Consider the following 11,187-nt stretch of genomic DNA (forward strand, 5'->3'; position numbering starts at 1 on the left):
ATAGATAGAACTACCTCAGAACATTCAAAATAATTTTTTTGTTCTAGCAAAGTAAACCTGAAACAAAGTGGGTCAAACAGAAGAGGGCCCAAGTCCATTTGTGAGTTACTGCATTTTTTGTGCCAAGGATACAAAATATAAGCAAGACACCAACCTCAAAGACTTACATTCTAACAGAAGATAAAACATCAAGCAATAAACAAACATTTATTAAGAGCCTATGTGCCAAGCACTGTCATATGACATGCTAAAATAGAAATTCCCTAAAGCAGGCTAGGAAAAAAAGACCCAACACATTAACATACTTAGATGTAATTATTAGTAATGATATGGTATGTGCAGTGAGAAATTCCTGAATACAAACTAACTTGGAATAAAGATTTTGAATAAGTGTGATGATGAGGCAAAGAATAAGTAAAAACTATAATCAGTTCCAAAAATGCTCATCTTTAGATGGGGATAATAGGAAAAGAATAGGTTACATATCAGTCTTGTCATTTACCACTATCAAAAGAAAAACATAAAAGATAAATATTTTTTCATTCAATGAAGTTTACAATTCCATTATGGTAGCTTTCCAAATACTGGTGTCTTAATGCAAGCATTTGAGAATATATCACAGAAGTTCATAATTTTAAATTAGCTCGTATTTAACCATCTTTGGAGTGTACCTTGTAAAATGCCTTCCATTAGTTGTATCACTTGATATTTCCATATTCTTGTCAAAACTAGAGTCTGAAGAATGCTGTTCAGTTTTCCTCAACGATCTTAATGCATGTGTACTGAAACTTTCAACTTCCTTAACTGAAGAACGAGTCTTTTAAGAAAAAATTTTAAAAGTCTTTAAGTTCTTCTGGAATAAATCCAAACTGGTTAAATTCACTTGAATTGTTTAAAAAAAAAACCCACACGTTAAGTTAATTTTCACTTTCAATGAAACAATACCATTATATTTATGCCTCATGAAACAATATAACACAATTACTTTAGCAACTAAATACCACCATTTTCATGACAAAAAAGGTCTCTAGAAGTTGTCCCTCAGAAATATTAAAATAGTTTATAATTAAGTACTGAATTTAGTGCCTCTACCAAAAATCATTGAAAGCTGCAATGGTTTTTAAAAAACACTGTCAGCTTTTATTAAGCAACCCTAAAATATTGTGAAGTTCAACTATGACATATGCTAAAAAGCAATATTCTTAACATATCCCCACAGCCACATCAAGGAGCTTATGCAACTGCCCACCCACTTAATTCTATCCCAGGAATTTTAACAGTTGATTTCAATTAAGCTAAATACATTCATGTTCCACCTGGACATTAATTAAAAAAACCTTATCAATGAACAATTCTATTTACTCAAACCTGCTTATACAAATTATTTTGTGGGGCACCTAGCTTATGCAGCAGGGCCTTACTTGGTTCTCTCTCTTCCCATGAGATTAGCTGGCATACTTTACAAAGATGTGTCAGGACCTTCCTTTGTGGAAGAGGGATTAGAGAAGTTGCACTGTGTCCTTTTAAAGTTAGAATGGTATACTGCCTGTTTACACCCAAACAGGATCATAACATTTCAGAGTTGATAGGGACATCCAAGAGGCAGGCCACCTGGTCTAAATAATACTGGATTACACCTGGATTTTCTTACAAAATTCTAGTAAATTTTGCATGTTGTGACTAACAATCAAGCAAAGTACAATAGAATACTTTCCAAATTTAGCGTTCAGTTTTACCAAGTTTAAAGAAATTTTTATTCATTTCTAAATATTAACTTTGTAATAGGTTAAACACTGAAATATCTTCCAACAATGCATTTTTAAAAATTTATATCCCATATCTAATCTTCTTTCATAGTATAACAACCAGTTTTCTAACATGTAGCCTAATATAGCACTCACTGGCTAAGATGTAGTCTGATATTTTTAAAACATAATTTTTTTTACCTCATTAGCTAACACACAAAAACTGGTAAGCCAGTAGGGCCTGAAATCATCTGAAATTTCTGGTTATGTGGCCAAAGTCTAGATAACGTTTGATGCCAAGTGGCTGTATTAAAATATATTCTCAAAACTGCTGAAATCAAAGAGACCAAGATAGGTCCTGAATGAAAAGACCCCACAGGTCAATAATTTTACAGTCTGTTAAAGGTCAGTACTCCCACTGACCTGATCAAAGCTTAGCACTATGCTTATAATTATTTTTGCAAGATAAGTTGATCAAATTGTTCTTTTGACTTGGGAGTGGAAGTTTAGGGATTGCCTTTGTATGAATGCTAAAGAAGTATGTATTTTTAAATGGCCAAGAGATTTAATTTTTTCCATATAATCTTATGTACATGGATTTTTAATCATGTTGGAAATACATGGATACCATTAGTTTAATTTATCAAACTGGTACAAAGGTAGGGTCATTTTCTCCACGTACAAAAAAAAAATCAAACAAACCCTCCCTCAAAAACACCTCTATGATCCTATGATTTAACTAATAGTGTAAATAAACTTCTTGATCGGAAAGAATGGTATCCTCCTATAATAAAAATATTAAGTGTCTGGAAACATTATGCCTTCCAAATCTTAAATATAGGAAATTAAGGGCATAAATGCTCTCTGGAGGTTAGACTCAATAACCTGAAGCTTTTCCCTTTAGGGAGGAAACTGGTTTTTCAGAGTCTTCAGCTGAATCACAAATATCTTGACTTCCCCTAGAGGACTAGGATAGCTAACATTTATTATAATGCTTTGAGGCCCATCTACAGAACAGAAGCTCTCATCATCTCATCGCATCTGACCCTCACAACAATCCTTTGAATTTCAATTTTATTTTTTAGTAGGCAAATGAGGCTCAGAGGTAAAGTGACTTATCCATGGTTACACTGGTATCAAGCTCAGGTTTCTCCTTATTCCAACTCCACTGCTCTTTTTCTACTACACGGTCTCTTCTTAATTTGTCTTAATTTAATTATATATTCGAAGCAGCTGGTGGTGTAGTGGATAAAGTGACAGGCCTAGAATGAGGAAAAATTGAGTTCCTACATTTACTAGCTGTGTGACCCTCGGCACACATCCCAACATCTGTCTGACTCAGTTTCCTCAACTGTGAAATGGGGATAATAGCACCTCCCTCTCAGGATCATTGTGGGAATTAAACAAAAATTTGTAAAGTGCTTAGCACAGAATTTGGCACATAGCAAGCACTATCAAGAGTGCTCATTCCCTACCCATTTCCCCTTTAACAGTACTTACCTCTCTGTTTCTGTTCCCTCATCTCTAAAATGGGGATAACACTTAACCTTACAAGGCTATTGTGAAAATCAAATTAGATAATGTGTAAAGCACTCTGCAAAACTCTCTATAAAGGTTAGCCATTGTTATTAATAATTTTTATTGGATTATTTTATTTTGGACCTATGAGGTGAAAAATGTCTTCTACCAAGGCAGACATAAGACTTGATTCTGGTTGGCCTAACTTCAGGGTTAACTGTTTTGTCCCTCTCACACCGTCTCTCACAAGATCATAGATGGAACATTAAAAGCCATCTAGTTCAGTCCTTTCATTTTACAGATGGAAAAACTGAGGCGTAGGAATGTTTAGGTTAAGTGAACTGCCCAAGGTCACACAGACAGTAGTGACAAGGAGTATTTATACCTCAGGTTCATCATTCTTTCCCACTGTACCATGCTTTTAGGAGGTAAGGAACAATGGAAAAATATTTTAAAATATGAAGGTGACACTGCTGAATCTGCAGAAAAGAGAGCATTATTTATTATAACTCTTAAACAAGGATAAAAATATGAATAGAAACTCAAATAAAAGTGTGACATTATATATACTTTGTAAATTTTGTATGGTGAAAATACCACCTTATCTGTGACAACTATTCAGTTTAATAAGCAGGTAACAGTAAAAGGGCTCAGTCAAGAAATAAAGTTTAAAAACTTCTTTCCCCAATTTGTGAAGTTAGTATGAATATTTAAATCTTGTTCTCTTAATTTACCAAACTTGATCCTTTAACAACTTTGATTAAAACAAAAAACTTTTTTTGTGAAGTCAACTAGAATCCTGATTCAGTAACCGAATCCTAAATTCAAAAATTTAACTGGAATCCTAATAATGACTCTATAATAATCAGTTAAGACTCAATGTCACCTTCCAAGAAGAGTTGTTATTTTGTTATGCACACAGTTATCTGTTAAATTCAATTTAGTATAGGGCACCAGTAGTCGCACTCAAAGTTAATGTGATATTTCCAACTATTAATAGATTTAAGAAGAAGCTCTAGTGATTCATTTTAAAAGGCATATTTATTTTTATACTAATTCAAAACTTGAGGTCATGGGTTCTTAACCTTTTTTGGGTCATGGACTTCTGGCAGTTTGGTGAAGTCTCTGGAACTCTTCTCTGAATGTTTTCAAATGCATAAACCACGTGAGATTACAAGGGAAACCAATTATATAAAAATGCAGTTATCAAAATGTTAAAAAACCAAGTCTGTAGACCCTGGATTAAGAACCACTGCTTTTATCTAAGCAGCATTAGCATCCTGGCTAATGTTGGTATTATATAAATTTCCAAGCTCCTAGTCTGGAAATCACCCTTTACTGAATACTTTAAAGTTTCATTTTAAAACGAATTTGTTTAACCGTTTGAAATTGACAACGTGCAATTCACTACAGTAAGTTACTTTCATGCCTGTCATATCTATATAAAGTAATGGTAGGCTCCTTGCTAAAAACTAAGAAGAAAAAAGAAAAGTTTAAATTGTTGGGGTAATTCTACTTTAAGGAACTCAATACGGAGCTATGTGTAAACTCAGATCAGCCAAGAAAATTTTGTTAACACTCATTATTTCACAGGCACAGTCCTAAGAGCAAGAATACAGAAACAAAAGTTGTCCGTCCCCCCACCTTATGGAGTGATAACAATATGCATTTAAATATGCTAAATATATAAATCATATAAAATACAAAGTAATTTGGAGGAGGAAGAAATTGGGGCTTCAAGCAAAGATTCACGTAAGAGGTAGCCTTTGAGTTGAGCGCTGAAGGAAACAAAGAATTTGATTAAGAGGTAAAGATGAGGTGATCAGCCTGTGCAGAAGCAGCAAGACAGGAAATGGTGTGTTCTGTACAAGGAACAGAAAGAAGGCCCATTCGCCTGAAGCCACGACAGTGCCTCGATGGAAGTGATGTATAGGTTAGAAAGTTAAGTTGAAGCAAGTAGTGGACTTTAAACGCCAGAGTTTTTATTTGATCCTACTGGTAAATGAGACACAGAAGTTTATTAAGCAGGACAGTGATGGAGGACTATGCTTTAGGAATACCAAAGTGGTATTCGAACTGTATGGATCAGTTAAGAGTAAGGAAGGATATAAGTGAAAGGGAGTAATGGAAGGGACTGATTACTGCTCAACAGATTTAGAGCAGGAAGGGGCCTTAGAGGTCACTTAGTATACACTTAGTACAATTTCTTTCAGAACAGGAAAGTGAAGGCCAGATAAGTTAATGTGGGGGAGCAGATATCACAAACATACCTAGGATTATACAGGATAAATACAAAAGACAAAATAGTTTAAGGAAGGAAAACACTAGCAGTTGGGGGGAGATGTCAGGAAATGCTTCAAGTATAAAGGCAAGTACTTGCACTAAGCCTTGAAGGAAATGAGAGATCCCACAAGTTGAGGGGCAGGTAAGGGCAAGGGCCAGTGCAGGAGCACAAACAGTGGAGAGAAACATGTGTAAGGAACAAGAAAGCCAGTTGGTCTAGACAGCTTCAGAGAAGAATGTATACTAGGTTGTGTAAAAATAAGATAGGTGGAGGAGAGACTGAAGAGCTTTAAAAAAGCAAGCAGTTTATACTAGAACCTGGAAACAACAGCAGTTTTTAATTGAGTAGGAGGTGCATGATCAGATCTGGAATGAAGGAAAATCACTCTGGCAGCTGAGTGGAGAATGGATTGGAGGAAGGAGATCAGTTGAAAGACTAATGCAATAGTCCTTGAAGAAATAATGAGGACCTGACCTGACCTAAGGGGTGTGTGTGTGTGTGTGTGTGTGTATGTGTGTGTGTGTGTGTGGGTGTGGGTGTGTGTGGGTGTGTGGGTGTGTGGGTGTGTGTGATGGGGGTGCATGTGGTAAGAGGGCAAATGAAAGAGATGTGATAGAGCCAGAAAAAGCAAGATGTGGCAAATGACTGATTACATGAGGTGAGGAGTTAAAAATGACACTGAAGTTGTTAACATAGTTAACTGAAAGGATAGCAGTGCCTTTGAGAGAAATATCCTAGTCTAGAAAGATACATTTTGAGAGGTAAATTCCACTTAGTGGGTTGAGTCTGAGATGTCTATAGGACTTTCAGTTTGAAATGTATGAAAGGCAGCTAGCTAGTGATGTGGGAATGGACCTCAGGGGAGAAAACAGGGCTGGGTAGAAAGGTCTGAGAGTCATTTACAAAGACGTAAGTTAACTTATAAAACTGATGAGATCAATCAAGTGAAAGAGTAAAGAAAGGAGAGAAGAGAGCCCAGATTAGAGGACTGGGATAAAAATTCCCTATATTTTATTATCAGAGTTCTTCAAATCCCTCTCCCACAGTATTTTTCCCCCTTGCTTCTTCTTTTAGTACAAGTATACTGTCAACTTCCAATACCTAATGGATGGAGCATCAGTATAGATAATGAATAGTAATCCACTCGGCTGATTAACGAAGTTGGCTCCAAATGAACTGGGGCAGGCTGCCAGGTAAAAATAAACAGCTGATAAGATTCTAGGCCCTTACTACTGTGAGAGTCCCTTTTATTCCTCTCTAATTGATTCCCTATTTCACTTCCCACAGAAGCCATTTCTTGTTCCTCAAGCCTCCCAAATATCTCTAGCCCTCCTCTCTCTCAGCTGAGGACTCTGCCCTTTACTGAGAAAAATGAGATCATTCACCTTGAGCTTCCTCCTCTCCCATTCTCTTCACTGCAAAACTCCTTCTCAAAAGTTGGAGGAAATACTTACAACTTCACTAATGTGAAAATATGTTTAAAAGGAATGTAAATGTAAAACCTATATCAGATTGTGCGCCGCGCCGTCTTGGGGAGGGTGGTGGGGAGGAAGGGGGAGAAAAATTTTCAACTCAAAAGCATATGGAAGTGATTGTTGATAAATCAAAATAAATTAATAAAATTGGGGAAAAAAATAAAATTAAAAAAAAGTTGGAGGAAAAAGAAGCTACCCTTCCCCCTTGACAAGCCAACCTCCCCCTCCCCTTGAACCAACTTTTTTCAACTACTTTTTCCCCCACTGCCTTTAAATACACAGGTTTCCTTCATCCTGGAGGGAAAAGCTTTCACTAGATCAGGTGTGGGGAACCTGCAGCCTCAAGGTTACATGTGGTCTTCTAGGTCCTCAAGCGCAGCCTTTTGACTGAATTCAAACTTCACAGAACAAATCCCCTCAATAAAAAAAATTTGTTCTGTAAAACTTGAACTCCTGTCAAAAGGCCACATTTGAGGACCTAGAAGGCCACATGTAGCCTTGAGACTGCAGGTTCCCCACTCCTGTACTAGATACCACCAACATCCTTGACCTAACACTATGTTTCTCCTCACTTTCTCCTTGAAAAGTTTGTCTTTAGTTTCTGACTCCACTCACCTGAAACTACTCTCCAGTTACCGATTATCAAATCTAATGGCCTCTTTTTCAATTCTCATCCTTCTATACCTCTGCAGCTTTTGACTTGGGGCCAGTGCAAAAATCACCTTTGCCTTGATGTCTAACTAAACTTAATTTTCTGCCTAAAACCTCTGCTTGAATTTCAGACTTTCCTATTATTGTCAAAGGCATCAATACCTTATCACCTTGATATATAACCTTGTTATTATCCTCGACTCTTTACCCTCCCTACATCCCACATATCCAATTACTTGTCTTATCCTGCTGTTCCCACTTTCACATCTAGCCTCTTCTCTCCATTATTTCAGGTCCTCATCACTTCTCAACTAGATTAAGCCTCCAAGACTCAAATCTTGCCACTCCAGTCCATCCTACATCCTGCTACTAAAATAATTTTCTTTAAATGCAAATCTATTTGACTACTACTCAGATTAATTCCACTGGACCCCCTAATTGCCTCTAGTAAAAATACAAGTTTTCCTATTTAGCTTTTAAAGTCCTAAACCACCTGGCCCCAATCACACTCTGTAATTCAGCCAAATTAGTCTTCTCTCTCTTTATACAGAACACTCCACATCTCCTCTTTGCCTTTTGATGGTTGTACCACCTGACTAGAATGCACTCTTATCTCTACCTCATGGAGTTCCTCTGTTCCATTGAGACTCTCTCTAATCAAGCACTACCTTCTTTATGAAGCCTTTCCCGATTCCCCTGCTAATATCTCCCTCACCAAAAACCTTGTATATTTGCATTTAACTTCATATTTATGCTGTACATATTTTTTGGTCCACCCCATTAGAATATAAACTTGTCACATGTAGGGATTGTTTCATTCTTCCTATTTCTATCTCCAGTGTCTACCATAGTGCCTGGCACTTAATACTTTTTGATCTATGCTCTATACTTTGGCGAGAGGCTCCAATCTACTGGTGACTTAAAGACCACATTATCCTGTGACCTCCCCACACTTAAGAGTAGACGACACTTATGATTTCACTAAGAGTAAGACCATCCTATAAGAGCTTTCTCAATTCTCCTCAAAGGGTTAACATAATCACCAATCATTTCTTCAACCTGAGAGAAAAATAGGATGTGTACTTTCTTAAGGCTAATCGTTCTATTGTACCCTAATTTACCAAATACATTACTATGGCAATCACCTCTCTCTCGCTTGAGTCTTGCTGTCTCTCCTTAGGTCTCTTTGCTTGCTATCAGACTATAACAGAACCTGCGATCTCTCAGGACCTAAAAGATCATTTCTTGACTGTTTTTGTTCTTTACCTTCGCTATTAAACTTCCTGAAAACTTAATCTGTACTTAATGTCTAAATTTCCTTAACGCCCCATTCTCTTGATCACTCCTATACTTAAAAAGTTACTACCAAATCCAAAGGCCCTTTTATTTTTTACACTCTCCTCTCTGGGCTTGACAGACACCACACTGTACTGGGTTCTTCCTAATTTCTTCTCTTTTTTCTTTCTTGGAGGCCAGGAAGAGTAAGTGATCTGCCCATTCCCAAACGGGGAGTAACGTTGCCGAGACCCAGCTGCCACCAAATCCAGAACTGCTCCCCATGACGGGCATTTGTACTTTCCTCCTAAAGTGTGCAAAGGGAGTTTGAGCTTTACTGCAGTCCTTGGAGGTTGGGGCTACAGGAATCATCTTCCCCATTTTACAGGTGGGGAGACTGAGGCTCAGCTTAGTTTAAGTGAGTTTTGCTCATGGTCCCACCGTTACCAAGTGTCAGGGGTAGATAGAAAACCCAGATGTTCCAGACTTCTCCGTCTAAGGTCGTTTCCGCCTTTAGAGCCCCCGAGGCCCGCGGAGGGAGGGAAGGAGGGTTTTCACACATGCCATCCTGCCCGCGCCCTCTCCCAATGTCCGGGACACGGGCTGGCCAGGACTCCCCCAAAGGGGCTCGAGCGAGGGGCGCCGCCGCCGCCAGCTACGCGAGACTCAAGGGTGTGCGAAGGGAAGGGGCGGCGAGGGGAGCGGGGCGGCGGGGCCGAAGGCCAGACCACAGGCCTCGGCCGGGCTCCTGACACGTCCCGGCCCCGCCCCTCGGTCTGGCCCGGCCCAGCCCAGCCCCGGCCCTCGCCCCCTCCGGGCTCCAAGGGAGAGCCCGCCTGGCACTCACCTCCTCCTTCTCCCCCCACGGCTCCGAGGCGCCCCCCGCCGCCTCCTCCAGCGCGGAGACCCCCTTTCCTGGGGGGGCCGCGCCCGGACCCCACCCCCTGCCCCGCCCAGGCCCCCCTGCCCCCTTCCCCTCAGCCCCAACTGCCACCGCGCCCCGCGACAGACGGCGGCACGGCCCCGTCCCCGCCGCCCCGAGCGGCGCGTGTGCCTGGCCGCCGGCCCCGCTCCCTCCCTTCTTCCCTCCCTACCAGCCCGAGGCGCCAGCGCCGCACTCACCACGCAGGCGGGAGAGGCGGTGGCGGAGGCGGCTGCCGCCGCCTTGCCCATGGCGCTGCTGTACCGCAGCTGCCGCCTCCGGCTGCCAAGGGGCTCCAAGGTGAGGAACTCAGAACTCGAGTCCAGGGTGTCCGAGAAGCTGCCGCCGCCCGCGGCCGCCGCCGAACTCCGCGCAGCTGCCGAGGCCGAGGAGCGGCCTTGCAGCTCGGAGCTGCTACGCAAGATCACCATCTTCTTCCTCTCCGGGCGGGCGAGGGTCGAGAGCGGCCTGGGAGGAGGCGGCAGCAGCGCCCGGCTCTTCCGCGCTACGAATTCTGGCGCCACAAGCTCCCCGCCGTCCGACGCGGGGCCCGCCCCGGATCCCTGCGCGACAGACCCCGCCCCTCACCTCGGCGCTACGGGCCGGGGCGGCCCCGGCCCTAGAAGTGGGGGTGGAGGAAGAGAGCCCCGGCGATTTGAAGGGACTGGCCGGGCTCCGAAGGAACTTCTTCTCTCCGTTCTCTGTAGTCCCGGCGCCTCGGTGGCGGCGGAGGGAGCGGGAACAGAGGTGAAGCGGCTTGTTTGGAATTTTGGCGCGTGGAAGTCGGGGGAAGGGAGGCTGGCTCACCTTGTGATTGGCAGTCGGGCCCTAGTTCATCATGCTTCCTGTTTCCCGCCAAAAATTCAAATACGAAATGCAAACTGTTTTCACAGTTTAATCAAAGAATTTGGTGTCTAGTAGCAATGGCAAGAGATCAGCCAAATAAAACACCCTCCCCGCCACCAAAAAAAACCCAAAACCAAAACCCTGAAGGTGAGGTGGGGATGATGAAATTCAAAATTCTAGAATAAATGTGAAATACAATTAAGTGGGGAGGTAAAGAGGGTTTTGAGATGCCTAACGTGGGGGAACTCAATTATAGTCTTACCTTAGCCCTTCCCTACCTTCCTATCTGAATTTGACATTGAGATTTTTCTTCCATACTTTTCATACGTCCATACTGGACGTTTTTATCCAAAAAAAAAACTGAAGGAGAAAGAAATAACATTTAAAGTTTCTGCTAAGGTTCATGTCTAGTTTTTTTAAATACAATTCTAATACAGAAAAGAAATAGGTAACAAAAGATGACCATCTCAT

At 41.2% G+C, this 11,187-nt stretch overlaps 1 protein-coding gene across 4 annotated transcripts in view; it reads right to left on the reverse strand.

The window, feature by feature from the left end:
• Positions 1 to 10,420, reverse strand: part of ATAD2 (ATPase family AAA domain containing 2) — a 79,949-nt gene extending 69,529 nt beyond the window's left edge. For 2 of the 4 annotated variants that reach the window (XM_020964960.2, XM_020964961.2), the window contains exons 1-2: positions 10,071 to 10,419; positions 672 to 817 (exon numbers count right to left, since the gene is read on the reverse strand). In XM_020964960.2, the coding sequence (XP_020820619.1) occupies positions 672 to 817; positions 10,071 to 10,301 (377 nt within the window). In that variant the 5' untranslated portion in view covers positions 10,302 to 10,419. Of the gene's footprint in view, positions 1 to 671; positions 818 to 10,070 lie in introns of all 4 variants that reach the window. The other 2 variants (XM_020964958.2, XM_078153723.1) reach the window with 1 other exon arrangement.
• Between the last annotated feature and the right edge of the window lie 767 nt (positions 10,421 to 11,187).

The sequence above is a fragment of the Phascolarctos cinereus genome, unplaced genomic scaffold (assembly GCF_003287225.1).
Source record: "Phascolarctos cinereus isolate Bilbo 61053 unplaced genomic scaffold, phaCin_HiC Scaffold_4;HRSCAF=312, whole genome shotgun sequence".
In the NCBI taxonomy this organism is placed as follows: domain Eukaryota; kingdom Metazoa; phylum Chordata; class Mammalia; order Diprotodontia; family Phascolarctidae; genus Phascolarctos; species Phascolarctos cinereus.